This window comes from Chroicocephalus ridibundus, chromosome 5 (genome assembly GCF_963924245.1).
Source record: "Chroicocephalus ridibundus chromosome 5, bChrRid1.1, whole genome shotgun sequence".
NCBI classification, from domain to species: domain Eukaryota; kingdom Metazoa; phylum Chordata; class Aves; order Charadriiformes; family Laridae; genus Chroicocephalus; species Chroicocephalus ridibundus.
In genome coordinates this window covers 43,737,355-43,763,799 of record NC_086288.1, presented here as the reverse complement: position 1 = coordinate 43,763,799, position 26,445 = coordinate 43,737,355, and the positions used below count along the sequence as shown (strand labels likewise).

Sequence of the window (26,445 nt, the reverse complement as noted above, 5' to 3'; positions counted from 1 at the left end):
GCACATGGTAGTAGTTCCAGATTTGCAGTGAAACAGGAAACTTTGCAAATTACCCAGACTGCCTGATAGTTCCTTACTTGAAAGATATGCTGAACTACATGCGAATCCATTTACCTGGCGGTGAAAGGGTAGTATAAACCAAATGCTCTCCTGAGCTTGTTCATCCTTATCTAACACTGGCTTGGTTTTACCTCCAACCATGTGAGCAAGAGAGGAACCTTTTACACCATGAGTGTGGCCGCTCACCCAGCGTGGTGCATCAGGAGTTGAGTTGTATCCATGGTGGTAGGCTCTCTTCACCTTGGTGAGGCTGTGGTGTGACTTCATTAGGAAAGCCAGCCAGGCACTAGTGGTGATGGTTTTCTTGGTGCAAGAGCATGTGACAAATTTTCACCTCTTTGCTGAATAGATGGATCCAGAGCACCAGAGAGGTTTGATCTATTTGCTTGTGCAACGGCTCCCAGCCCTCGGTGCCTTCTCCTTCCAAAGCTGCTACCTTCACAGAACATCTTCTGGTGGACACAGGTTGTGTGGATGTGCCGTGTAGATGCACATCCTTTGTGGTGCTCTGCTTGCAGCGTGCACAGGCTCTGCCCAACCGGCCAGACTGCTTCCTCGGCGCAGTCCCGGCTGGAAAAGCACATCTGCCCTGTTCCTTGCAGCGTGGTGGCCGGGGAGGGTCGCAAAGGCTCTTAGGGAATGTCAGTCCCCGAGTACAGTTGCATACCTTGGCGTGTCAGACAAAAGGAGATGATCAAAGCAGGGATGGTGAGAATGGAGGCTCTAACCCCTCGCTGGGGAAGCGCTCAGTGCCGCTGTGCCAGCAGGTGCGCAGCTCTTTGATCCCCGCGTTTCAGGGGGGTCCGGCCCTCCCTCCCCGCCCCAACCCCAAAGTCAACACTTCTTTGGGAAGGTGGATGGTGTCAAACCCGTGAGTGGGCTCCCACCGAGCCACGATGCTCTTGCATCCCAGGTGAAGCCAGATTCGGACACGATGTGACCAGTGATGGCTGGAGAGGCAGGAGTGGCTTCCCAGGCTCTGGTTACATTTTGATAACACCTTAACCAGCATCAAGGATGGAAATAGAATCAAATAACTTGTTTCCTTGTTTTTGAGGAAAGCATTTTGTCTAGGTATGGTGTTTTTTCTTGTGAAAACTGAATGTTTCTTTAAAAGAGGGAGGTCTAAAGGCTTGAGAGAAACGAAAACTGAAGAGAACTGTACCAGTCAACTCTTAAGTTCAATTTTTATTATTAATTTGAAGGAAAAATTAACAAAATTCAGGTTTATAACAAAATTGTTCTCCCTCAGCTTTGTGATTTGGCCAGCAAACTGAGTATCAATTATTTATGAAGGTTTTTGTTACCATGTATGTTAGTCATGAGACCATCTCTCAACCAGTGTGTCTAGTTTGGGGGAAAATAGTTTTTTAACTATGTAGAAAAACTGGGAAGTGGTCAGAAAAGAGCTTTAACACCAGTTTTTCAAACAATAATCTGACTTGCAGAGAAGCGGCATGAGTTTTGTCTATAAATTTTAGCAAAGGTGATTAAATAATCTGTGAATACTTTCATGGGAAGAAAATATCAGGCAGGGTAGAGCTCCTTAGTGCAGCAAATAGATAAATGGAAAGCTGGAAGTCTGAATTTAGAAAAATGCAAACGATGTGGATGGATGATGCTCTTTGAAGCAGGATACTGAGAGGTCTTGTAGCTCCACTATTGGTTGGACTCCTTAACCAGAGGCTGGATATCTTTTGAGAAACATCTTCTGTGATGTAATCTGTACATCTTCTGTAATCAAAAGGGGGTTGGGTGAGATGGGGCATTTCCTGACTTCTCTCACCTGTCAGGTCACCTTCAGTTGGCAGTAGGTCCATAGCATTTCCAAGAGACACTCCTTAAGCAAACACCGATTTCCTCATCTCATTCCTTAGCGAGTGGATCCATGGAGGGCACTTTAATTTTTGATGTTTGGGAAAAGCTTTCGAAAGTTAATCTGAACAGAGGAGGAAAAAGTCTTGCTGTCTTTAAATCACTCGGTGTACATTTTCCAATTTTGGAAAGCCTTATAAAATTAAGCACGGGTTCAGATTTGTGATTTTGCCCCATCAGCATTCTTTCAGCTACTGTCCATTAAAAGAAGAAAAGAAGATCTGAAACACCTGAAAGAAGAACATTTAGGCAGTCTTACCGTGGGAACAAGACCATTGAAAACCCAATCAATTTGGGTTTTGACCCCAAGTAAGCATGTTAAGCCAAATTTAATGAGGTTCTGCTTCTTAGCAGAGTTGCATTAGGTCACCATGGGTCGAAGGTGAAAGGAAGCCTTGGTAAACCTGTACAGAGATGCTTTCACACCACGGTTGCACCATGCTACAAGCAGAGGTGCCTGGTGACCGTGGCGTGGCTGATGAGCAGTAGCTCATCTATCCAAGGAAAAACATGATCATCTTTCACCAAGAAGACCGAGGACAGAGCAGAGTCTGTTAATGGTGCTGAATGTGCCCCACCTCGCTGTCTAGCTGTTCATAGAGCCCACCACCATGGAAGCAGCAGTTGCTGGTCCTTCATGGTGCTTCATAGTGCCATTTATTAACCTTGCTACACCTCAGCGAGCTTCACTAGGGCTCGGTTAGCTTGTCATTGTCCTGGGCCATTGCCCTGATGTCTGATAGCCCAGGAGGAGGCGGCAGAGGGCTGCCGGAAGGGCCAGGAGAGCCCTTCCGGGCTCCAAACCAGGGCCACCACTGAGCCATCTCACTAACACTGCCGAGGCAGCAGCAGAAGACATGGTGACCAGCCTGAACCTCCCTTCCCCCCACCTCCAAGTACAGCATCCGTCAGTCCACATGACCCTCCCCCTACCAAAATTGGCTGCTTTCTTCCTTCTTCTCCCCCCTCCCTCCCTTTTTTTGGCTGAGTGATGAGCTGTATGCCAAATCCATCTGCTCCTGTCTCCCCTAGCTGCCTTCCATATCATTACAGGATCCCTGGCAGTGAGCCTAGACCTATCTCTCTCCCTGCACTCTTAGGAGCACATTCCTTTCTACACCTTTTCCCGAGCTGGGATAGAAATGAGTATCAACCCCAAACAAAAAGCATCTGCTTTCTGCCTGCTTCTGCTTCACCGGACGTGCATGTACGCTACACCCGTGTCAGCAGCGAATGCAAAACACACACAACCCCCCACCTCGCCGCCCCGCATCCAACATGGGCTGACGAAACTTTGGGCGCCGGGAGCCTGCCTCACACCCTCTCCCTCTCCGTCTCCGCAGCACCAGCTGTGACCACCGCACCATTTGTTCCTCCAGCCCACGCCAGCACTCGGAGCCAGTTCTTTATCACCCCAATTAGCCTTGTCTGTGCTGATGAGAGGAGAGAGGCTTCCACTGCAAGGCAGAGATGGGGGGAAAAGAGCTGGCGTGCGGTGGGCACCACGAGAGGCGATTCCCTTTACGGTGGCTTTGTTCCCTGGGAGGATAGATATCACCGGGTCAGGAACACCGCTAAAAAGCCAGTGCTGTCATCCTGCCTGCATTACCTCAGTGATGCTGGTTTATAAACAGTTGCTTGAATAAGGTCAGGGGACACCATTTCTTTTTTCCCTTTTTTCTTCATGTACTTGGCTATCAGCTAGAAGGAAGAAGAGCGTCCTCAGGCCCCATGGGCTCCCAGATGTTGCGATGGGCTGTGGCTAGGGCCTGCCACTTTTCTGGAAGAGTTTGGAGATGCACCCTGGCCGTGTCCCCAGCAAGGATCGGGATTCCTGCATCTATAGCAAGGCTTCCAGTAGCTTCACAGGGGGGTGAAGTAATTCCTTCTTCTCCTGCTGCCTTGTTATAGTGTGTATAGTATATATTCCAATGATGGTATTTCAGGATACTGAGCGGTCAATGCTGCACTGATGCTCATGCAACCATCAGCCTGAAAGCCTGTGGGTTTTCTTTCCCAAAGAAGCCCCTTGTAGCACTCTCTAGGAATGGTGTTTTCACACCGTGGTTCCCTCAGTGCTGTTGTGAGCTTGCATCTCTCTTGGACTTCTTTTCTCCTAGATTCATTGTTGAAGGTCCTTTTCTGGTAGGCACCTCAGCACTACCATCCCAGAGCCAGAAAGGGGATCCATCCTTTGTCTTAGCACAGGTAGATCTACCTCATTGGGAGGAAAAGGATGGACACAATTCAAACTCAGTCCTATGGTAGGCACTCAGTTTGAAAGGACAGTCACCCTGTGTGGGGTGGGGCAAGTCCCATGAGTGTAGTCCCATCAGGGTAGAACCTGTTCCTCAGAGCACCCTCCATGGCAGGTGTTCCCTGTTAGAGGGGTTCCCAGCATGGCCATGACCAAGAAGGATCCTGCTGGGGGTCTTCTTTGAAGCTGAGACATAAGAAACTTGACAGGAAACTGTGGTCTCCAGATCCGTTTCACAATGCCATGTCCAGTGGCAGGATGGCCAAGCACATCCAGGATGCTGAACAGCTACAGTAGTGGTCTACACCAAAATAGGTGAAATTATGCTTTCTAACAAAAAACTCTGGGTGATTCAAAGACTGAACTGGTACACAATAAGGTTGTGTCTTAATGTTGTCTTAATATCTGTACCCTACCACCCAAATGCTTCTGCCTGTTCTTCTGCATTTGATTTCCCAGTGAGAGGAGTAAGTTACTCCTGATGCATTTCTGAATGACTTTGCCAGTACTGCAGTGGAGTACGTTCCTCCTGTACCTGCTTCCTTGGTGCAGACGCACCCCTTGGAGCTCCTGTTGCTGAGGCTCTAGAGCAGGTTGCAATATCTGTTTTATTAGTCAACCAGAAGGGAATCTGCAGAGATTGCTCCAGTTCAACCAGGCACTCCCCAGCAAATTTATTTCACATCTTCCCAGGCTTTGGAAAGGGACTTAAGTGAGCTCAGTAATACACAACTCCAAAACAATGCCTGTAACCAGTTTTATGTTCTTTCAAGACCTTCAAAGGAGTCCCCGACCACATGTCCATCTTGCATTAGACATTCATTCCCTTGTCCTTCTGCTCAGACACCACAATCTGTCTCTGAAGTGTCACACCTCATTCCTGTCCCTCCTAAAGCCACCCCAACAGCCTTCTGCACAGCCTTGCCATGAACGAAGACCTCTGCCAGGCGGGGAAAGGAGGCCGTTTCCCTCCTGGACCCATGGGAAGGAAGCCAAAAGGACCTACATGCAGTTATCTCATCTGTCTCCTTCCACCAAGACAAGCTCAATTCTGCTTAAACTATTCTTGATGGGTTTCATCTAATTTGCGCTGAAAGCCTCCCACCACAGAGACACTACACCTTTCCCAAGCATTTGCTTGCAATACTTTGCTCCTTCCCACTAGGATACTCTTCCTGCTGTTCAGCTTGGATCTTACTCGATGCTTTTTGAATTGTGTCCCAAGAGAGAGTGAACAAAACATTATTCCTTTCTGCTGTGCCGTAGCCTCTTGCACATGCACACACCACTATGTCTCCCTTGAACTTCTCTCTTCTAGACTCAGCACATCCAAGTTGTAGAATCATAGAGTTGCCTAGGTTGGAAGGGACCTTTCAGATCATCTAGTCCAACCATCAACCTAACCCTGACAAAAACCATCACCAAACTGTATCTCTAAACACTATGCCTACCCGTCTTTTAAATACCTCCAGGGATTTTAAATACCTCAACCACTTCCCTGGCCAGCCTGTTCCAATGCTTAATAAGACTTTCCTCGAAGGTCTTGCTTTCAGACCACTAATCCGGGGTCCACCGAGGCAGATGTGGCTTTCCTTGGACCTGCCACCTCTCTGTCCCCCATTGGAGAGGAAGGGGCTGTTGGTGGCTCTCCATTCGCTTTCTGTGGAGACGTCCCAGTAGTAGGGGGACCCAAGTTGAGTTTCACTCTGTCCGAGCTGCCCCACATGCCCAAGCCCTACCAACACCAGCATGGACGGTCAGGGTTGGGCCACCCAATTCCAGGTCATTTTAAAGCACTTCCCCCCTTGATATTTTCATACCAGTGGGTGAAACCTCCCAGCCCCAGTGCCTCGGAGCTTTTCTTTCTGTCTCTGGAATAAAAATAAGAAAACAATGGGAAGAAAAGCTGCGTCAGAGCCAGGCAGATCGGAGTTAATCCTCCCTCAAAATGGATCCCGTCAGTGCCGGTGTACGTGAGAATCGCCTCTCCTGCACCTTTGCTGGGTACTCTCCCCGGCACAATGCTTCACTTTGTGTTTCAGCACAGAAAGAAATGGTGAAGTTGCTAATAATGGCACTAAAAGAAAATATGCTACATCTGTTATGGATAGCAGTACAAAATTAGCTGATCACACCTCTGACACCCAAGATGTCTTCACTTAAAATACTCGTTGGCTTACTTTACATAATTTGCTGATTATATTTAAAAGAAATACAATTTTGCAATTACTGTTCTTTCTGGTGTGCTATCTATGCATCATTTTCTTTTTATGTTTATATATTTCTCCTTCATTAGTGCAGTCTGAAGGGTGATTAGATCCCTTCAAACATTTTACAGAGGTTAAACGTTGATTAAGATTTAATTATTACTGTAAATAGCTTGGAATGACATATGGTGCAAAAACCTGACATATGTGCATTTGAATAAATGAAGTGCTATTTCCCATGATGCTTCAGTAGCTGTTTAACAGCTTTGCTGAAGGGTTATGTTGCACCTCATGTTAAGATTGCTTTGATGTTATATTTTGTTGGGTTTTTGCAGCTGAAAGCTAAGAACAGTTTTTCCAGTTTTTAAAAACATTGAATATTTTAAATACCTAAATTGTTTTGCACAAATTTTTGCTAATTTGTCTAACTAGGTTAAACATTTTCAAAAGCATTTCGATTTTAACGTGGGTTCCTAGCATTGTGTCAGCAACAGCATCAATTCAATGTATAGGATTTCTAAAAGTCTGATCTTGCAAGGTGTCCTGTCCCAGTTGGGAGTGGGATCTTTGCTTGCTGTGGGAACTGGGAGCACCATGGATCCCTCCCAGGGATGCAAAGGTTCAGAGCAATTTCAGAGCAAGGGGAAGCTTTGTGAGAAGCCAGCGAAAGGAAAAAATTAGGAAAGGGCCAGAGATTTTATGGAGACAGAGAAAGGGGGAGGCGATTTTGTCTGTGATCCGTCCTTGTTGGAGGATATAGAGCTCTGGTCCTGGAGACGGATGAGGATGTGCTGTCCCCTTGTGTCACCAGGCAGCCTGTGGCTTTGCTGGATCCCTACGGGTGCAAACCACAGCTTTGGGGACTGGATTCCTTCTAGCATCTTGTGAGGGGACCTTGACCGTGGGAAAAGGAAGGGTTGTCTCCAGGAAAATGATGGGTGGGATTTGTTTGATTCACAGAGACGCTCTGTAATTCATGGAATATTGCAAGGCAGAGAGCGTGCATCGTTTCATGTAATACAAGTCAATCCAAACAAGGGTGTTTTGAGACTTGAGCAGGGTAAAGTACATTAAAATGACATGGAAAAGGCATGATTGATATTGTATTATTTACATATTATACTTCTCCACATTAATTTATTGATCTGTTGAGCTCCTGCTGCAGCACAGCAACACAGTATCGATTCTGATCTTGCCTTCTCTTTGATTTCACAGATTGAGACATCTCGGCTGGAGCCAGAAATCGCAATGGCCACCACCAGTAAGACTGTAGTCTACAATAAAGGATTGTAAGTGGAAGTGGACCATAGCAGCCCAGAAGATTTGGGGAGGGAAAGGGGGAAACCTGAGATCCCAACTGGGAAAAAAGAAAACAACAACAAGATAAAACAAATAATAGAGCTCAGCGATAGTAACGTATTACCGCTCCCGGCAAATTGGGAGTAAATTAACACTTGCAGAGAACTGACACCTCACACCACTCAAAAAGATTAATATTAAAAGTTTTAAATTAGCAACAGGTGCAGCAACAAAAAAATTACATTCAAACACCTTAGAGAACTAGCTAAAGAAGAATCTCAGAACTTAATAGCACTGCATGGAGGGATGTTTAACGGCGTGTTTACATGGTTATACCTAATTACATGAAAGTAGGCTTCACTGAACAAATTTTCTTTTCAATGTGAATTAAATCTCCACACTGATAACTGCACAAAAATAATTCTGTAGAGATCAACAGGTGCATGAATGTAAAGCGCTTGGTAGGGTGTTTGATAAATGTCCTGTATCGATTTCATGCCAGTCCTGCCCCAGTGATCATGCGCAAAAGCAGCCTTCCATGGTTCGGTGTGCAATGCTCCGTTAGCACAGTGAAGGTCATAGCCTGTGCACCCTCCATCCCTCCCTCCTTCTTCTGCAGATGGTCCTGGTGGTGGCCTGCCATTTGTGTCGCAGGAGCCGACTGCTAGGCATATCTGCAAGGGCTTTTGCCCAGGGTTCAAGATACTGGGAAGCCAACATGCCCACATGTTGAATAGGAAGGGATCTTACAGCAAAACCATGTTGATCTGCTCTTTCCTTTTGCACAAGGAAAGACAGGAAGGATGGGGTTTGTCCCACCTAACATAGACCATCTAAAAGTAAGGTAGTTAAGGTAAACTAATTGGCTAAGTCATGCTTTGTTAAGCTAGTTGTCTGAGAACATAATATGCTTAACTTTTGGTCAGCCCTGAAGTGGTCAGACGGTTGGACTAGATGTTGTAGGTCCCTTCCGACTGGAACTCAACTTCTCTTCTCTTCTCTTCTCTTCTCTTCTCTTCTCTTCTCTTCTCTTCTCTTCTCTTCTCTTCTCTTCTCTTCTCTTTCTGTCTTTCTCTTTCGTCTTCTGCTCTCATAGTCTCCTTCTTCTTCTTCTTCTTCTTCTTCTTCTTCTTCTTCTTCTTCTTCTTCTTCTTCTTCTTCTTCTTCTCTATATTTGCCAACACTGTCAGACAGCAAAGCCAAAGCAGTGGGCAGGATGGCTTCGCCTGGCAGCCATGCCATGCTGATGGCTTCATGAGACTGCAACCTTGGAGGGGTGAACTGCCCTCTGAAGGTATCTGTCTGCCTGTCTCTTCAACTACTCCACTTTGAGGTCTTGAAGTGAGGTGGAGCAAGTCCTCCCAGCACTGCGCCCATGCCCTCGCATGGGTTTGGGGACATAATTTGGCTTTCCGGTATCTTGTACCCAAGAGTTAACCCCAAGTGACTCCCTGAGGACCAGAGGAGTTAATGCAGATTTTGAATGTGGTCACCAGCAGAAGACCAGGCTGACCGCAAGATTTTCCTCTGGGATCATTATGGGGATGGAGCCATGGTGGTGGTGGACACGGCCAAACGCACAGGCTGTCATCCTTCAAATGCCAATTTGTTGGGGGGGTTGGGGAGGGTGGGGGGAGGAGGGGAAACCAAATCACCACTGACGCAGAATGTATTCAAAGGATTTATTGCAATGTCTGAAATCAGGAGGCCTAAGCCCTGCCGTGTGCTCCTCCACCACTGGCTGCTCTCACTCCCCACTGGAGTCAGACCAGTAGAAACTGGAGTCATGCAATGGCCAGGCCAGCTCAGGAAGACTGATTCTGTCCCCATGCTAGTGTCAATCAAGAATAATTGCACAAAACAAATCAGTTTTGTGGATTTACATGCCAGTGTGCAGGGAAGGAGAGGCCAGCTCCGGGCTCTCTATAGCTGCTGTTCATGGGCCAGCTCCCAGTCCCTGACACTGGTGGAAACACAGAGTGGGTCCAGTTACACTCATGAAGCTGTTCTGGATTTACACCAGGGTAAGGGACAGCTGAATTTGACCCAGTAAAGTTCCTCTAATGCACTAGATGAGATGAATGTATGCTCTGGAGGAAGCGAGGCTACACCATCCGCTCCGGGTGGGATTTGGAGGGGCTGCAGGGAGGTGGCATCTGTCCTATGGACATTTTCATGGTCATCTGTCCTACGGGCACCACAGCACAGAATCAGGCCCCATATTTTGCCCTGGGGGCAAGTAACTCCCCTCAGCAGTGGAAGAGGGGGGCCCCGCAAAGGGGAGTGGGGATGCTGGCAATTCCCGAACAGCAGCCTCCCAATGGGAACCACCACGGCAAGGTTTCGGAGAGCCAGCTGGGATGAGCTGTGTGCCTGAAAAGGACCTTTTCCATTGCTGCAGAGTGTGGGAGGAGGCGAGGACCGTTGTCAGATGCTGGGGGTACAGGTGCCCCCTTTGCACACACATCCACACGTGCGTGCAGCAGGGAAAAAGCTACTCTGAGCCTAAAACTTCAGTTTACGGCTTCTCTGAGCCCGCAGAAGTTCGGAGCCAAGCCGCATCGTGTTGCACAGAGGCACAACTTGCCGCCTTCCTCCTCCTGAATGGAAATGCAAAGCTGAGACAGAAACAGCCTCTTGTGTTGACAGGGAGAAGCCTCCTGGCTCCAGCGTCTGTCTGGGTGGATCATTTCCCCTTCCCCAGTGGGTTTTGTCGCTGCCTGAACCATTCTGCTGCAAAGCTTGTTCATCCCAGGCTTTGGTTTTTTTGGTGGTTTCAGAGAGGTGGAGCAAGGAGGGAGATGGTGATTTGGTTCTACATTGTGATCACTGACCAAAGATTTCGGTGGCTGTGAGCTCCGGCTACCTGCCGGGTCCACAGATTAAGCGAGGAGTTTGCAGAAGAGGAAAGGAGTCCGGGCTGTATTTCTTTAGGACAGATCTGAGGATGAGCACAAATAGAGCAAATTTTGCCATGGGAAAGAACTGACTCCGAGTTTCCTCCACGATGGGAAGTGAGTATGGATGCTTTCCCTGCACACACATCACCTGCAGAGTTTCGGCTGCACGGGCCGTTAATTAGCAGGGGACGCTCATCACGTTAATCCAGTGATGCTCAATAAGAACTGTGTTGGTTTGGAGGAGAATAGACCCAGGGCTTATTAAGCCACATGGCTCCTGTGAGCCACGAGGGCCTGATCCTGCTTGAGCGGGTGAGGACCAGCTTGAGGGATGTCAGAGGAGCTGCGCTGAGGGATTATGGCTCGGCTCAAAAGCAGCTGCACAGTCGAACAAGTGACAATCAAACAGTCTAAATGAGTCTGGATTTATCGTCTTCCCGTACAAACCCCGTCAAACTTGTTTCGCTTTATGTGTCATGAAAATGGGTCTCAGTCAACTCGGCAGAGTTTGTGCTGAGAAATAAATACAGCCCAGGGTCCTGAGTCAGGCATTCGTCGGTGTTTATCTCTAAGAGCCGATCACAGCCTCTGGCAGGTTGGCAACATTTGCTCTCAAATCTGGTTCAAATGCAACTCAAAATGTTGTGCTCCCCACCCAAAGCACTGGGGAGGTGCTCCTGCTTGGAGCTGGGAAGGGAGAGCCACCACCTCATGGTGCCCAGTTCCCTTTTCTAACCTCTTCTGAAAGCATCTGGAGGTCTTGTGTTGGGAGATAGCGCCTGCATCAGCAGTGCCCAAGAGGTTGGAGACCTGAGGACTTGACACCAGATCTTCCAAAACCGCGTGCATCCCCTTCATTCAGGCAGTCAGGATGGTGCAGACCCATCTCTGCTCCCCTTCTGCTCACCATCCCCTGGCTTGCCCTCCTGGATGGTGAGCAGGACAAGGTGCGCGTATGAGGAGCATGGTTTGGTGGCCCCATGGTTCCAACTCTTGGGGAACACGAGACCACAGTGTCTCTGCGCTGGGACACTGAAGCCAGCTGATGCAGTTCGTTTTGAGTCACCACCATCACAATGCAGGGGGTGCTGAGATGCATTTTTTTATTTAAAAGCAGCAGAAGGGCTCAGCAGACGCAAACCTGACCCTTATGGATCTTAAAAGACCATTTCACTCGCAGGCAGCTCAAGGTTGGGATCCCTCGTGCAGCGGTTCCAGCACCGGCTCAGCATGGTTGCTGCCATCCCTGGTAGGACCACCGGTGAGGACCAAAATACCACGCTCAACTCTTCCTACAGCATTAGAAACGAAAAGCATGGAGCTGGGAAAGCGGTAGCACGTTAGTACTGTTTATTAGGACAGCAAATTGTGCCAGAAAAGACTACACACAACAGCTAATGATAACATTAAGCACATTCACTTAATAGCTAATTAATCTCTTCGACTTCCCTAATGTACAAGGAGGAGCCTTTGGTTTGCGAGAGCAACCCAACCATTTGCATTTCTGATTTCCTATAATTGGGGAAGTGGAAGAAACGGGGAGCGCAAAACCCACCACACACATCAAGTTGTTCACCTCAGCAGATAATGAGAGGATCGTCTCCTGTAGTATTTAATTAGAAATGTCGCAGTTAATTGATTTCTTGGATACGTTAATTAAGAAATAATGAGGACCAGGTTGCAGCAAAAGGTGCCAGTGAGAAGTTTAGAGTCCCTCCTGGAAGATGTGTCTGTTGGCTGCTCCCGGAGCCGGCCAGGAGACAACCAGGAGACAAGCCCAGGATTGCGTCACCCATGTCCTGAACCCACGCTTAAGCTTGGGGCTCAGCTCCTTCCATTTTCACTTGTTGCTCACTTTTCCACCCTGAATCCCCGCGTGTGGCCCGGCGTGGGCAGATGCCCGGGTCCTGGCAGGACAGGCAGCAAGTCTCCCCGTTTGCTGCCCGTGCCGGCGCCGTGCATCGCTGGGATGCGGGATGACCTGACCCTGCCACCCTGGGACAAGCGATGCTGGTAGATCTCAGGGTTATACTGATGCCACGTAGCCGAGAGATGTAGGTGTCCCCTCCGCTTCGGTTGGCTCCGCTTGAAGGGCTGTGATGGAGACCTGGAGCCTGGGATGGCCTTCAGCCACGCGGGGGGAGCGCAGGGGCTGCCGGCGTGTTGTGGCAAGACCCTGACGGACTTTGAGCAAAGCTTTTTAGGGTACAAATAAGCTCACCCAAGAAGCTGGCCTGACTCTGAGAGCGTTCCCGATGTCGCATATGCAGAAAGTGGAGGCTTGAAGTGGTCCTAGTGGTGGTAGGTACCACAGCCCCAGGTATCTCCCCGGGGTGCTTTAGGAAACGTCCACTTTTGGCTTTTTGTCCCTTTTCTATGGCTTATTTTGCACCCTCAGCTGCCCCTTTTTCATGCTGTCACCCTCCGGCACCTGATCTGAATGCACCTTATAACCGCGTTAATGGCAAGTCCCTTGGGATACAGCGGGGGGGTCGCCCGCCAGCACCGGCACGTCTTCCAGCGGTCCCTTTGCTGGACCTCCGCGGGCGTATGGCCCTCCGCCACCCTCGGGCACCCGCCGCACGCACCGTCTCTTTTTAACCTTCTCGATAGAGTTACCGACCGCGACACTTTGTGTAACACTCGGATCTGTCTGGAATAAAAGAGTTTAAAGACTTGGCGGTGTGGTCCAACCTCCGCGCGGCCGCTTAATGTGAAGGATGATGCGGATGTGGGGATGTAAAGGTCTCGTCTGAAAAGACAAGTTTCTTATGGGCCGGTTTTCCAGGGGAGAAGCTGCCAGGGATGGGGCTTTCCCCTGCAGCGCGAGGGGCCGTGGGGAGGGGACTTTCCCAACAGCAGGAGTTGTTATATTTTTGTGTGTGTGTATATAATATATAATATTGTATATAATTATAATCTATTATGTATAGAATAAAACGTACAACATGTAAATATATAAAATACGCAATTCTATAGAATTACATGCACATTGTAAAATACTATATATACACACATTATATACACAAATATGTATGTAGATATACTATTAAAATATATATAAAATGTGCATTTAAAATAGAATATATATACCTATTATGTACACATATATGCGTATATATTATGTGCAGGTATATATGTGTATATATGGTATATCACATATATAATTATTATATTTGTGTGTATATATTTTTTATATGTATATTTTTTTATATGTATGTGTGTATATATATATATATAAAAAATTATTATAAGTGCCCTTTCCCCCAAACTCTGTCGAGACGTGGGAACGATGCCCAACCTTCATCCCCCAAGACCCCCCACCCCAGTCCCTCATTGCTGGGGGGTCCCAGGAGCGCCCGGGGACCATGGGGGTCCCTTCGCCAGCCCCTGGCACCCCACATCTCAGGGGTATCCCCAGGGGGGATATTCCCGGGGGAGCAGGGGGGTGGCAGAGCTGTTTGGATCCTGCCTCTCCCCGACATTCAATCCCCGGCGCAGGTGTGAAGCTGCCGGCCCCGAAGCGGCCGCATACCTCTCATACCTGCGGCCACCCCGCTGGTGGCCCCGCTCCTCTGGGGACCCCTGAGGGAGACCCCCATCCTTACGGCCATCCTCACCCCCCAACGCCCACCACGATGGGGCCACCAAGCTCTCCTGGCTCCAGCGCTCCCGTGGGACACATCCCTCCCCAGTGACACCCAGTCCTCCCCACACCAGCCTCCCTGCGGCTGTTTGGCCGGCTATGGGAGAGGGGGACGGTCCCCTTGTGTCCCCCCCACCTCCACTGAGGCAACCAGTCAGGTTTCCAGCGCATTTTTGCTTTTTATTACCACGCAGTAACACACACTACAGCTGCTGACTACCTACGACAGGGAACGCACGCACACAGGCACAAAAATAAAAGAATAAATTAAAATAAAACTGTGTAAAAAAAAAAAAAAAAACAATGGCGAAAAGGAGGGAGGTGGAAAAAAAAAAAGCGAAAAAGGAAAATGAGAAAGGGGCTGGTTACACTGAGCTTCTAGGTAGGACGTTTTTATTTGATCTCATGGCTGACGGACGGCTTCCAGCGCGGAGGAGGATGCGCGGTCGTGTCCCGGGGCCACGGGCGCCCTGGCAGCCTCCTCTTCCTCCTCGGCTCGGCGGCGGGAGCTTCCCGAAAAGCACCTCCGAGGGATGCCCCGGGCAGTGGGGGGGGACGGGGTGCGGGTCCCCGGTCAGGCCGGGCGCCCCGGAGGAAAGGCAGCGGGCGGCGGCGGCGGCGGCTTCGGCGATGTCCCTAGAGTTCGTTTGGTGATGCCGCCTGTGCCCCCCCTTCCTCCCCCGGGTTCCTCTCCATGGTGGCTGCACCAGGAGCCTGTCCCTGCCTTAGTCGTTGGAGGTGACATCGATGTCTTCTCCGCTCGACTGCTTGGTGGCGAGGCGCCATCGGTTGATGTGGTGGGAACCTTTCTTCTTCTGATCCGAGTCAGGTCCTTCCTCCTCCAGCTTCTGCCGTTTGTATTTCGTCCTCCTGTTCTGGAACCACACTTTCACCTGGGGGAGAGGGAGAGATGGGCACTCACAGGGGTCCCGGCACAGCCAGCCCCGGCAAGGGATGGTGCTACGACCAGGCAGCAAGCTCAGTTTTCCTCAGAGATCCGCACAAAAGAAGTCCCTGTCCCCCCAGCAACGCTCCCACGGCCACCCTGCCCTGCCTCGGTTTCCCTTCTGTCTGCGGCAGGGTGGGAGAGGAGAGACAGACACAGCGGGTTGCAGGGTGCAGGGTCCTGCTGCCTCCCAGCTCCGCTTTGCTGCACATTCTGGCCTTCGAGAAACCCAAGACGGGTGAAGAACACCCAATCACACCTCAGACTCAGGGCCAGCAGGCTCACGAGACCCTCCTTACAGCTCTACAACCTGGTGCCCATCACCTCAGTGTCTGGGCTGTGCCCCCATCGGCACAGCACGGCAGGGGCAGCTAAACCTGGTCCCATTTCATTTGGTCGCAGGATGCCATGGGCACAGCAGCCGTGGCTCCAATGACCGTGGGGGACAACACACAGAGCCGTCCCCACACCTCCAGTGAGGACCTGTGTCCCACGGCCAGGGTGGCATCATTAGTCTTGGGCTGGACTGTATATAACCAGGTAGCTAATTATAGATAGATTATAATTACAATTATAGATCATTAATTTACCACATTTACGTTTAAGGAAACCTTTTCCACTATGACAGTGGTCCAACACTGTCCCAGGAGCTTGGAGAGGCAGCGGGGGTCTCCATCCTTGGAGATAACACCCTCCCTCCCTGCCCGAGGCCTGGAGAACCCTGCTCCGACACCGCACACCCTCGATGCCAGTGCCAGGAGTGCGGCCCATGGTAGGGGCTGGACACGGCAGCACGGAAATGGCGGTCAGTTTGGGATGCTGAAAGCACCCACATGGCCGGTGGTGTGGGATTGCAGGATGCCGTGCAGCCGGGGATGCAGGATGCTGCAGGCAGAGGTGCAGGGATGCTGCAGCCAGGGACGCAGGATGTCTGCTGCAGGTGGGGATGCGGGATGCTGCAGGTGGGGATGCGGGATACTTCAGGCAGCGGTGCAGGTGAGGATGTGGGCTGCTGCAGGCAGCGGTGCGGGATGCCTCCCGGCTTCCCAGGCCCCGCAGGACACTAGGTGCCGCTGCTCGGCCGCCGCTGCCATCCCGGCCCAGGCCAGGCTGAAGCATTTACCCGTTTGAAGGTGGCGCGGTGCCCGCAGCCCCTCACAGCAGACACTGGCTGCACCTCGTCCCCTGGGACTGTTGCCCCCTTTCCCCCTTCTCCTTCGACATTCATTGCAGGCGACACTCGCTTTCTGCTCCGGAGCCTTTCGCGGCAGGCGAAGGCAGCGTTCACAGCTCGCTGCATTCCCCAGGTGAGCAAAGCCCTCGCAGGGTGCCCCGCGACCAGCGCAGTGCGAGCCCTTGACTTTAAGGCATGTTTAGTCTATTGAAACAGCTGCTTTATGGCACCAGTATATATTATAACCCCCCTGCCCTGGGCTCAAACCATTTGCTTTCCTAGCTTTGGGGCATTTCTGGAACAATACTGAGCTGGCGCCTTTCATTCAACAACTGCAAAGCACTTTACAAACTTTAATTAAAGCTCTCAGCCCTCTGGGAGCAGGGAAGTTGCCTTATCCCTAAATTATAGAAGGGGAAACTAAGGCATAAAGCAATTAAGATGCTTGAGTGAGGCTCTGTGGAAATCGGGGGTGGGTGTGAAGCGGCTCCTGCATGTAAAGCCTTTCCTCCCCAGCTTGGTTCAGCTTAGAGAAACCCACCAGGGTATGACCATCTCCTGCGGGATGAGGCTTCCCTGCACTTCCCAACTGTCTCTGCTGCAGGAATGGGGATGTTTCCAGGCTGGATGGGCTCCCTGACCCCTCCGATACCATATCCCTCGCTCCAACAGGCCAGAAGCCACAATGAGAGAAATGTGAGAACCGCACAGTGGGCAACTGGGGGATAAGCTGCCCCCTACGATGCCTCATCCTGACTCCAAGAGTAATTGGTTTAAACCCCCAAGCCCGGGGGTTTTATCCTTTCCCAAACCCTTGCCACATTAACCGTTGTCATGCCGGGTGTTTGTGCATCCAACCAGTGTGATGCTCATGGGGTCCCTGCCAAGCCGCTCCTCGGGGCTGGCCCTACTCTTCTGCGCTCTTGCTGCCGGATGGGGACAATCCCTGGATGGCTCCTGCATCCCTGTCCTGCCTCTACATACGGCTCCCATCCACTGCTTTGCCTGCACACGCCATGAGCTCCCACCCGTGGAACACCCTGAGGGTCATTGCGTCCACCGAGAAACCACACTCTGCTCTGGGGATGCCGACAGCACCCAGAGAAGCAGCTCTGCCCAAAAGGTGACGTTGCCATCACCAAGCTGGGGACAATCAAAATCTGGTGGCTGTGTGTGCAGCTCCCCTGGACAACAGCCGAGTGACCCAAACCCTGCGGAAGGCTGAGGGCATGGGGATGGGTCTGGGTGGTGACTGAGAGGGACCAGCCGTGCCGTCACTTGGGGCCAGACACAGTGACACCACTTGTGCTGAGCCGTCACGCGAATGTGCCACCACCTCGAAGGGCAGCGGAGCTCCCCAGGCATCAGTGCTGCACCCTCGCCTGCGGTCCCAGACGGGACTTTTCTTCTAAAAACACCCCAAAACTTTTAAGAGCTTGGTTTTGGGGATGGTCCTTGTGGGGGAAACACTGACAGCCCCGGGATTTGCAGCGTGGCTGCTCTCTGGCTGTATCTGGGATGCTCATCTTTCTCCTCCCCTGATTCCCAGGCATTCGCTCAGTTAATTATTACCGCTCCTGCCAGAGTGGCTGCGATGCCCGGCCAGCTCCGACCCATCGGCCAGGACTGCTGTGCCTCCATCCCTGCACACATGATGCTGGGAAAGGGTGCTGGGGTATTACAGTGCCTCCATAATCACCCCGATGCTGGAATATTATGGTGCTGCCATAATCACCCCAAACCTCCCACTCGGCAGGAGCCAGGGTGATGCCTTTGCTTTGGGAAGGCAGGTTTGACATCCCGAGCGGGGCCAGCACCGTGTGCTGCCAGGGATGGAGAGGCTCTGCCCGGACGGCCGGGCTGCATTGTGCAAAATTAACTCTGGGAAGTTATTTCTCAGCTCAGCACGCTCCCCCAGGGAGGTGAAATGACCCGATGCCGCCAGCGATGGGCACAGCGGTGCTACCACCTGTGATGCCCAGCCCTGCACGACCGCAGCACACAGCGTGGTACCCCCACCTCCTCCCCGCTCCCCACCTGCCCGGCACAGGCATCCTGCCCCCGGCATGCCAGCCCCCGTGCACCCCCGCTGCCTGGCACCCCTGCGGCACGCCGACCACCAGGCTCGTTTTCCATCCAGCTCACACATACCATGTGTGTGTGTGTCCCCACGCCATCCTGTCACGCACAAACCCCACGGATGGCTCCTCTTGCGCAGGCCACCCAGTGTCCCCCCCGCAGAGCCCTCCCTACGCATACTCCAGCCTCATCCCACTTACTGAACACTTGTGTTTGCTTCGGGACCATGAGCTGCCGCTGTTTTTTTCCCCCAGTCCTTTTTTTTTTTTGTGGTTGCATGGGCCTGTCCTATCCCAGACTAATGCAGCACCTTGGTAGGAGAAAGGACGGGAAGGGGTTAAATGCCTCCACCTTTCCTCACCTTATATCCCAAGGCATTTCCTGATGCCGGGCACATACAGTACCCTTTTCACCTTCCCCCTGGACTGCTCCAGGTGTAGCTTTCCAGCTGGAGGACGCGGACCTGGCACCACACAAAGGGCAAAGCTCCCTTTTCCAGGGAGGAAAAGTAGCTGGGAAATAGGGCCAGGCACCGCCATAACGAGCAGCCCCTTGTCGCAGCGGCTAAACCCTCTCGGAAATAATAAAACACCCCCACCCGTGGGTTTGGATGTGGGGCTGCAGTGGGTGAAAACACGCCTGTGTTACCCGGTGTCACACCGGGGACGCGGGTCACCAAGGACGGGGGGTGGTTTCCACGGGAGGTTTGCGTGCGTGTAGGATTCATCACTGGATTAATAATAATAATAATAATAATAATAATAATAATAATAGTAGTAATAATAGTACTGCCTGCTTTTGTCACGGCCACCAGCCCGGCTGGCTCTCGCACCCTACCAGTCCCGGTACTTCCACGCCCATCCCGTATCACATCCCTCTGCACATTGGGGTTATTTCCCTCCAGGTAATTAAAAGATGATTTAAAAGATTATTTTTCTAAAGCCACAAAGCCGGCAGGGAACAAGCCTTCCCTGCCGCCTCGCAGACCCCCCTGCAAATCCCTGCTGCCTTCGGGGACGCTTTGCCGACACTCGCTGCCACCGCCGATCCCGAGCCTGATGCTCTTTCCCCCAGGAACCGGCCCCAGCCCCGCGATCGCCTCCGTCGTGACCCGCACTCGCTCCCTGCCCGCAGGTGACGAATTACCCTGCGCCGAGCGGCTGCAGCAGCTTCCCAAGAACATGGAAATGCCGTACTACAAAATACGCTGCAGTGCATAAAAAAAATTATAAAAATACATCTATATTGCCTCTTTCCGTTTCTAAGTCTCCACCCGGATTTAGGCATGGACGTCTCTGCTTTTTCCTCAATAAATTGCGTTATTGCATTTAGGCTCGGGGCAATGATGCACAATCCGAGGGACTCGTTGAGCTCCGCCTCGGGCATCCCGCAGCTGCCCTTTCCGCCCGGGCAAGTTGCTGTTTGTTCTTTGACCTTTGGGGTTGGCTGTGTTGTTTTTTTTTTCCCTTTAACATCTTTTTCAGCCCAGAGAGGTGACAGAAGCAGCAAGGAAAGGACCCGAGCTGCGGTGCCATCTACTGCCGTGCCCTGCGAGCCGTGGGGATGGGGATACGGGATAGCATCAGCACCAGGATACAAACGGCCTCTGGATTTTGTGGGCTCGGTCCATCCTCCCCGACATCTGCACACACGGTTTCCCGCTGTCCCCCATGACAGTGACATTTTCCTCGCGGTAACTTCCCTCTTGCAGAGCTGTATTTGGAGGTTTTGCTTGGCAGAGCCACGGCAAGGATGAGCCAGGCGGGTACCGGGAACACCCACGGCTCCAGCTTTATTTTCCAATTGAATTAAAGGATAAAAATTAAATTAATTCAGAATATAGGCCAAGCTACCTAGCCAGAATTTGGAGAAAACTTTCTTTCTCTGCCGACTCAGTTAATGAACATGATGGGAAATAGCGAACCTTCACCTGGAGCATTCGGCAATAGCTGCTCGCAAGGACACCAGGCTCCGACACGCACAGAGATGCTCAGCCCCAACTCCCCTGTTTTCCCCCAGCACCGTACGCTTTTCCGTTTCCTTTCATCCCTACGGTCCTCCTGGATCCCATCATTTCTAAATGCCCATGAAATGCCTTTTCTAAAATTCAGAAAGTTGTAGCTGAAAGAAATGCCCTTCGCCCAGCACCCATCTTTGCACCCATCTGGACTTTCGGGCACTGCGGAGTTTGTGTACAAAACCAAAGCTGCACAACTGAGGCACATTTTTGCAGTTCTACAGGGGAGAATCTCATGCTGCTGCTCCTTTTTTAACTGGATTTTTAAAACCATATATTTCTGGGGGAAAACACCCCAAGCAAGCAAGAAATAACACCAGAAAACCGCTCCAGAGAGTGTCACGACGCGAGACCGGCATTCCCAGCCTCAAGCGTTGCCGGGAACCACCTCAGCGACCAAACACTGTGGCAAAAGAAAAAACAACCCTCAAACCCACCCCGAGCCCACATGAATCCGCACGGTTCGGCCATGGTTTCCACGCAGGATTCCCAGACAAACCCAGCTGGGAGATTGCAAAGCACAGCCTCAGCCCTACACGGGGTCGGCGCCGTCTCTGCCGCCCGATGCTGAGCTGCTCCCACCAGCAGACGGACAGACAGACGGATGGTGGGACTGACGGATGGTGGGACTGAGGGGCGGGAGGCTGCCCGGGGGTACCTGGGTCTCGGAGAGGCTGAGGCTGCTGGCCAGCTGCTTGCGCTCGGCGCCCACCACGTAGTGGTTCTTCTCGAAGGCCCGCTCCAGCCGCAGGAGCTGGGATGGCGAGAAGGCGGTGCGGATGCGCTTGGGTTTCCGAGCGAAGGGGCCGTGGAGGAGCAGGCTCTCCTGGGACACCTCGCTCCCTGGGGACAGAGAGAGGAGTCAGCGTCCCACGCCAGCACTCCCAGCCCTGCAGCTCCCCCTCTGCGGGACCGGGGGGGGATGTTGGGGACACCATCCTGCCCTGTGACAGGGGGAGGACAGACAAGGGGATACTGGGGGGCCCTGGACATCTTCTCTGCCTCAAGCTTGCAGCATTTGTCCCCTCCTGAACACCACAGTGCTCCCTCCCCAGCCACCCTCAGTCCTGTGGCAGCACTGGGCACAGGAGCAACGGGAGGGGAAGGGAAAAGAGAGGGAAAGAGAGAGGGAGAAGGGAAGAGGTAGAGAAAAAACAGAGAAAGAGACAAAAAAGAAGATAAAAAGAGCAGAAAGAGAGGGACAGCCTAAGAAAGTAACAGGGAAAAAAGAAGAGACAGAAAGGGAGAACTGAGACAGAAAGAAAGAAAAATAAGAAAGACACAAAGGAAAAGAAAGGGTGAATGGGAGAAAGAAAGAGAGAGAGAAGGAACGTGGGAAAGCGAGAAAGAAAAAGAAAGAAAGAGAGGAAGAAAAGTCAGAAAAGAAATAGAGAAAGAGAGAAAGAGAGGAAGAAAAGAGGAAAGACAGAAAGACAGAAAGAAAGAATAGAAATAGAAAGAAGAAATAAAGAAAGAAGGGAAAGGGCAGAGAGCAGGACAGCCAGGAGGCGTTGGAGGGAAGGGCAGAGGCCGCGGCTGAGGGGCCGGGAGCGGCGGGGGACAGAGGCGGCAGCGGGGCCGGAGCGGGGAGACCCCGGAGCCGCTCCCGGGACTGTGCGGGACGGGCCCGGGGCCGGTGCGGCCGGCCGGCACTGCGGGGGCCGGGCCAGAGCCGTGTCCCGGTGCCCCCGGGCGCCGCCGGCAGCGGCCGCAATTCCCAGCGGAGCCGTCGTAGCCCGGAGCCAGGCGAGGGGTTGGTGCCGAGCAGATAACCCTAATCTGGGCTCCTCCGGCCCGGCCCGGCCCCCGGGACACCCCGGGGCATCGCGGCGGGGACGGCGCGGACAGCGAGGGGACGGGGATGGAGAAGAAATGGAAAGAAAACTGAAAGAAACGAAAAAAAAAAGAAAAGAGAAAACAGAAAGGAAAAACGAAAAAAAGGAGAGGAGAGGAGAGGAGAGGAGAGGAGAGGAGAGGAGAGGAGAGGAGAGGAGAGGAGAGGAGAGGAGAGGAGAGGAGAGGAGAGGAGAGGAGAGGAGAGGAGAGGAAAGGAAAGGAAAGGAAAGGAAAGGAAAGGAAAGGAAAGGAAAGGAAAGGAAAGGAAAGGAAAGGAAAGGAAAGGAAAGGAAAGGAAAGGAAAGGAAAGGAAAGGAAAGGAAAGGAAAGGAAAGGAAAGGAAAGGAAAGGAAAGGAAAGGAAAGGAAAGGAAAGGAAAGGACACAGATAGAGAAAGAAAAAGAAAAATAAGAAGGGGAGAGATAAAAATGGAGAAAAAAAAGAAAGATAAAGGAAAGATGGAGTCATCAAAAGAAGAAAGAAAGAGAGAGAGAGAAAGAAAGAAAGGAGAGAAAAAAGAGAGAAAGAAAGAGAGAAAGGAAAGAAAGAAAGAGCGAAAGAGAGAAAGAGAAAGAAAGAGCGAAAGAGCAAAAGAGCGAAAGAAAGAAAGAGCGAAAGAGCGAAAGAAAGAGCGAAAGAGCGAAAGAAAGAGCGAAAGAAAGAGCGAAAGAAAGAAAGAAAGAAAGAAAGAAAGAAAGAAAGAAAGAAAGAAAGAAAGAAAAAAGAAAAAAAGAAAAAAGAAAAGAAAGAAAAGAACGAAAAGCTACAAAATCAAATAAAATCTCGCTGTGCAGACGAGATCCACCGCAATCTTTCCCTTCGTTTCCGAGAAGGAGAAACCCAAACTCCCGGCTCCGCCAGCCGCGGGGCCGCGCAGGGAGGCGGCAGCGCCGGTCCCGTCCCCGGGAGCCCCGCGATGCCCGGCCGGGACCCTGCTCCGCCCGGGGCGGCCGAGGCGGGACTGCTGCGGGGCTGCCCCAGCCCCGCCCGGCCCGCCGACGGCGGCTCTGCCCGGGCACGGCACCGGCGGCGGGGCCGCGGGGCAGCCGCACGCCGGCTCCAGGGCTGCGGCTGCGGGAGAGCACGGGCACCGGGGGTGCAAATTCACTCCGCTACCGGGTGTGCTAACGCACTCCGGTACCGGTTGTGTAAATGCACTGAGCATCGGAGTGTGCAAATGCACTCCGGTACCGGGTGTGCAAATTCACCCCGCTACCGGGTGTGTAAATGCACTGAGCATCCGAGTGTGCAGATGCACTCCGGTACCGGGTGTGTAAATGCACTGAGCATCCGAGTGTGCAGATGCACTCCGGTACCGGGTGTGCAAAGGCACTCAGCCCCGGTGTGTAAATGCACTCGGCGCCGGTGTGCGAACACCCCGAGCACCGGCTGTGCCTGCAGGCACGGCAGCAACAGGTTTTGCCTCCGGGTCTTTTCCGGCCTCCCCGGTTAACGGGCCCCGGTGCCGGGCAGGGCAGCCGGCAGCCCTCTCTCTGCGCCCCCTTCGCGCCCCGGGAGGAGCGGGGGCCGGTGGGCGATGCCCGCAGCAGCTCACCTTGGAAGCGGTGCCCGAAGAAGCGGTTCCGCAGCACCCAGGGGTAGAAGTTGAGCGGGTCGCGGTGTTGCGGCCCGAAGAAGGAGTGGGGGTGCGGCAGCGCCGAGCCCCCCAGCTGGTGGGGCCCGACGGGCAGCGCCGGGTGCCCCACGGCCTCGGGGAAGACGAGCTCGGCGCTGCCGTAGAGGGCCCGGCCGGCGGCGGCGGCGGCAGCGCCCTGGAAGCCGGGGGCGAAGGCGGCGGCGTCGGTGGCGGGTCCGGGGTAGCCGAGGGCGGCGGGGCGCGGGGGCTCCTCGGGGCTGAGGTGGGTGTCCTTGCCCACCAGAGACTCGATGGTGAAGCAGCGCTTCGCAGACGGCTGGAACATGGTTTGAGCCGGGAGGCTGGGGGGGGGGGTTTGGGGGGGGGGGGGACCGGAGCGGGGCTGTTCCTCCGGGTGCGCGTGTGTGTGTGTGTGTGTGTGCGTGTGCAAGAAACCTCCCCCTGGGCAGCGCGCACACACACACACACACGCCCACCCGCGGGCGCCTACGCACCCGCAAACCCCGGGCAGCCGGTACAAATACGGCCGGTACCTGGCGGGGCCCGGAGGAGGGGGCGGCCTCACCTGCTCGGGCCGGGGCCGGGGCCGGGCAGGGGGAGGCAGAGGAGGCAGGGGGAGGCAGGGGGAGGCAGGGGAGGCAGGGGAGGCAGGGGGAGGCAGAGAGCGCCCGAAAAACTGGACTGGAGCCTCTCCCGCAGGCGCGCCGCGAAGTTGTGGGAGAGGGGCTCCGGCTGCGGGTTTTTTTCTTTTCCTTCTTCTTTAAAAAAAAATAAAAAATTAAAAATTCTTTTTAAAAAATTCCTCTCTTTTCCCACCTTTTTTTCCTCTTTTTTTTTTTTCTTCTTTTTCTTTCCCCTTTTTAAATAAATAAAAGAAACAGACCCACGGCGGCCGTTCGTAACTCCGCGGCGCGGGGAGCTGCCGGCCCGGTGGGAGGGAGGAAGGGGAGGTGAAGGGAGGTGAAGCCCTCCCCCGCGCCCCACCGCGGCTCCCCGCCTCCCGCGCAAGCTCCGCTCCCCTCCGCGTATCCCCCCCCCCACACACACCCCTCCAAGGCAGGACCTTCCCTCTGGACAAAAGCCCGCTCTTCCCACGGGTCCGATCCTGCGCTTAGGTTAAAAAAAAAAAAAACAAAAAAACCCAAAAAAAACCCGAACAAAAACCCCCCAATCGCTCGCGATTTTGGCTGGGTTTTCCGCGGCGCGGGGGGGATGCGCGGAGCGCGCAGCCCCTGCGCGGGCCGGTCCCGAGTTCACTCCGCAGTTTGGCTCTGCTCTGAGTTTTGTTGGCCCGCGGAGGCGGGGGCCAGCCCTCCCCTCCCGCACAAAGGGGGTTGAAAGTCTATTTTCCACTTGGCTGGATTGAAATACTCCGCGCGGGCACCCGCGGATCCTTCCCCCCGCGGAGAGGAGAGCGCTGCTGCGCGCCCGCGGGTTTTCCGCGGACACATTCCCGCAAGAGGCTGCGAGGAAGGAGGGGAGAGGGAAGAGAGAAAAAAATACATGAAACCCCCCAGAAATGAAAGGCTAAAAACGGAGCCAGCGCGTCTCCAACGCGTTATTTTTATTTTTATTTTTATTTTTATTTTTATTTCCGAAAGAGGGAGAGAAAAAATACTCTACATTTTAAATATATATTTATATTAAAAAACGGGAATAAAGAAGCGGGGCTGGGTCAGCAGGCTGGTGGAGAAGGCACCCGGCGCGGAGCGGGGCGCACCCGCGGAGGGACGGGGAAGAGGACGAGAAGGGAAGGGAAAGGGGATGCGGACACGGCGCTCAGCTCAGACGCGGGAGCTCTGCCCGGCTTCGGACCATTTGTGGAATTTAATTTAAATCAATTTAATATAATTTAATTCAATTTAATTTAATTTTTTTTTTTTCTCGCTCTCTGTTTTCTTTGATCCCCGGGCCAGGCCGGGGGTGGGCGAGGCGGGGATGCGGACCCTCCGCCCCCGCTCTCCCGCAGCCGCCCGTCGGGACCGGGCGGTGGCAGCGCCGGGGGCCGCCGAGCGCTACGCGGGGCCGGGATTTCGTTTCGTGCGGATCTCGCCGGTTTTCAGCGTCTTCTGCGGGGGAAAAAGCCGACCGGGCGCTGGCTGCTCACCGCGGGAATCCCCGCCGGCAGCATCTCCCCTCTGCGCCCCGGCTCCACAGGAACCTTTTTTGGGGGAGCTGCTTTGGTTTGGGAAACATAAACCTTTAAACTATTTTTTTTTTCCCTGTTCGCCCCCGTGGTTTTCAGTCTCAGCCCAGTGTCCAGGCGAGGCTCCCTGGATGCTTTGGAGGGAGCCAGGACTCGCTGGGAGCTGGGAAGCTGCTACACTGAAACCAGGAGAGAAACCCAGATTTATTTTTACATTTATTTTTCCACCTGCCACTCCAGGCCTGCTCTCACCTCCAGAATAATTCAGGCAGGACTTTTATCCCCCATGGGAATAAAATGCGGACACCCCCCAGGCGAGTGCCTTGCTCGGCGCCCGGTGTCCCCAGCTTATTAAAGAGAAAAACTTTAGCCCCTGCATCCCAGGGAGGAGGTGATCCGGGAGCAG

At 52.8% G+C, this 26,445-nt stretch overlaps 2 protein-coding genes across 4 annotated transcripts in view; one reads left to right on the top strand and one right to left on the bottom strand.

The window, feature by feature from the left end:
- SFXN5 (sideroflexin 5) overlaps nucleotides 1–7,772 on the top strand; it is a 100,675-nt gene extending 92,903 nt beyond the window's left edge. For all 3 annotated transcript variants that reach the window (XM_063336225.1, XM_063336227.1, XM_063336226.1), the window contains exon 14: nucleotides 7,615–7,772. In XM_063336225.1, coding sequence (XP_063192295.1) covers nucleotides 7,615–7,692 — 78 coding nt within the window. In that variant the 3' untranslated portion in view covers nucleotides 7,693–7,772. The remainder of the gene's footprint in view (nucleotides 1–7,614) is intronic.
- Nucleotides 7,773–14,419: 6,647 nt separating this feature from the next.
- Nucleotides 14,420–24,954, bottom strand: EMX1 (empty spiracles homeobox 1). The gene is made up of 3 exons (XM_063336694.1): nucleotides 23,852–24,954; nucleotides 21,119–21,303; nucleotides 14,420–15,137 (listed from the first exon to the last, which is right to left on the bottom strand). Exons 1-3 carry the CDS (start codon nucleotides 24,216–24,218, stop codon nucleotides 14,970–14,972), a joined length of 720 nt encoding a protein of 239 aa, XP_063192764.1. The 5' UTR covers nucleotides 24,219–24,954; the 3' UTR covers nucleotides 14,420–14,969.
- Between the last annotated feature and the right edge of the window lie 1,491 nt (nucleotides 24,955–26,445).

Coding starts and splice junctions, on each gene's coding strand:
- EMX1 (XM_063336694.1), bottom strand. CDS start 24,218: ATGTTCCAGCCGTCTGCGAAGCGCTGCTTCACCATCGAGTCTCTGGTG. Junction 21,304..23,851: donor CTTCGGGCACCGCTTCCAAG/GTGAGCTGCTGC, acceptor CTCTGTCCCCAG/GGAGCGAGGTGTCCCAGGAG. Junction 15,138..21,118: donor TCAGCCTCTCCGAGACCCAG/GTACCCCCGGGC, acceptor CCTCTCCCCCAG/GTGAAAGTGTGGTTCCAGAA.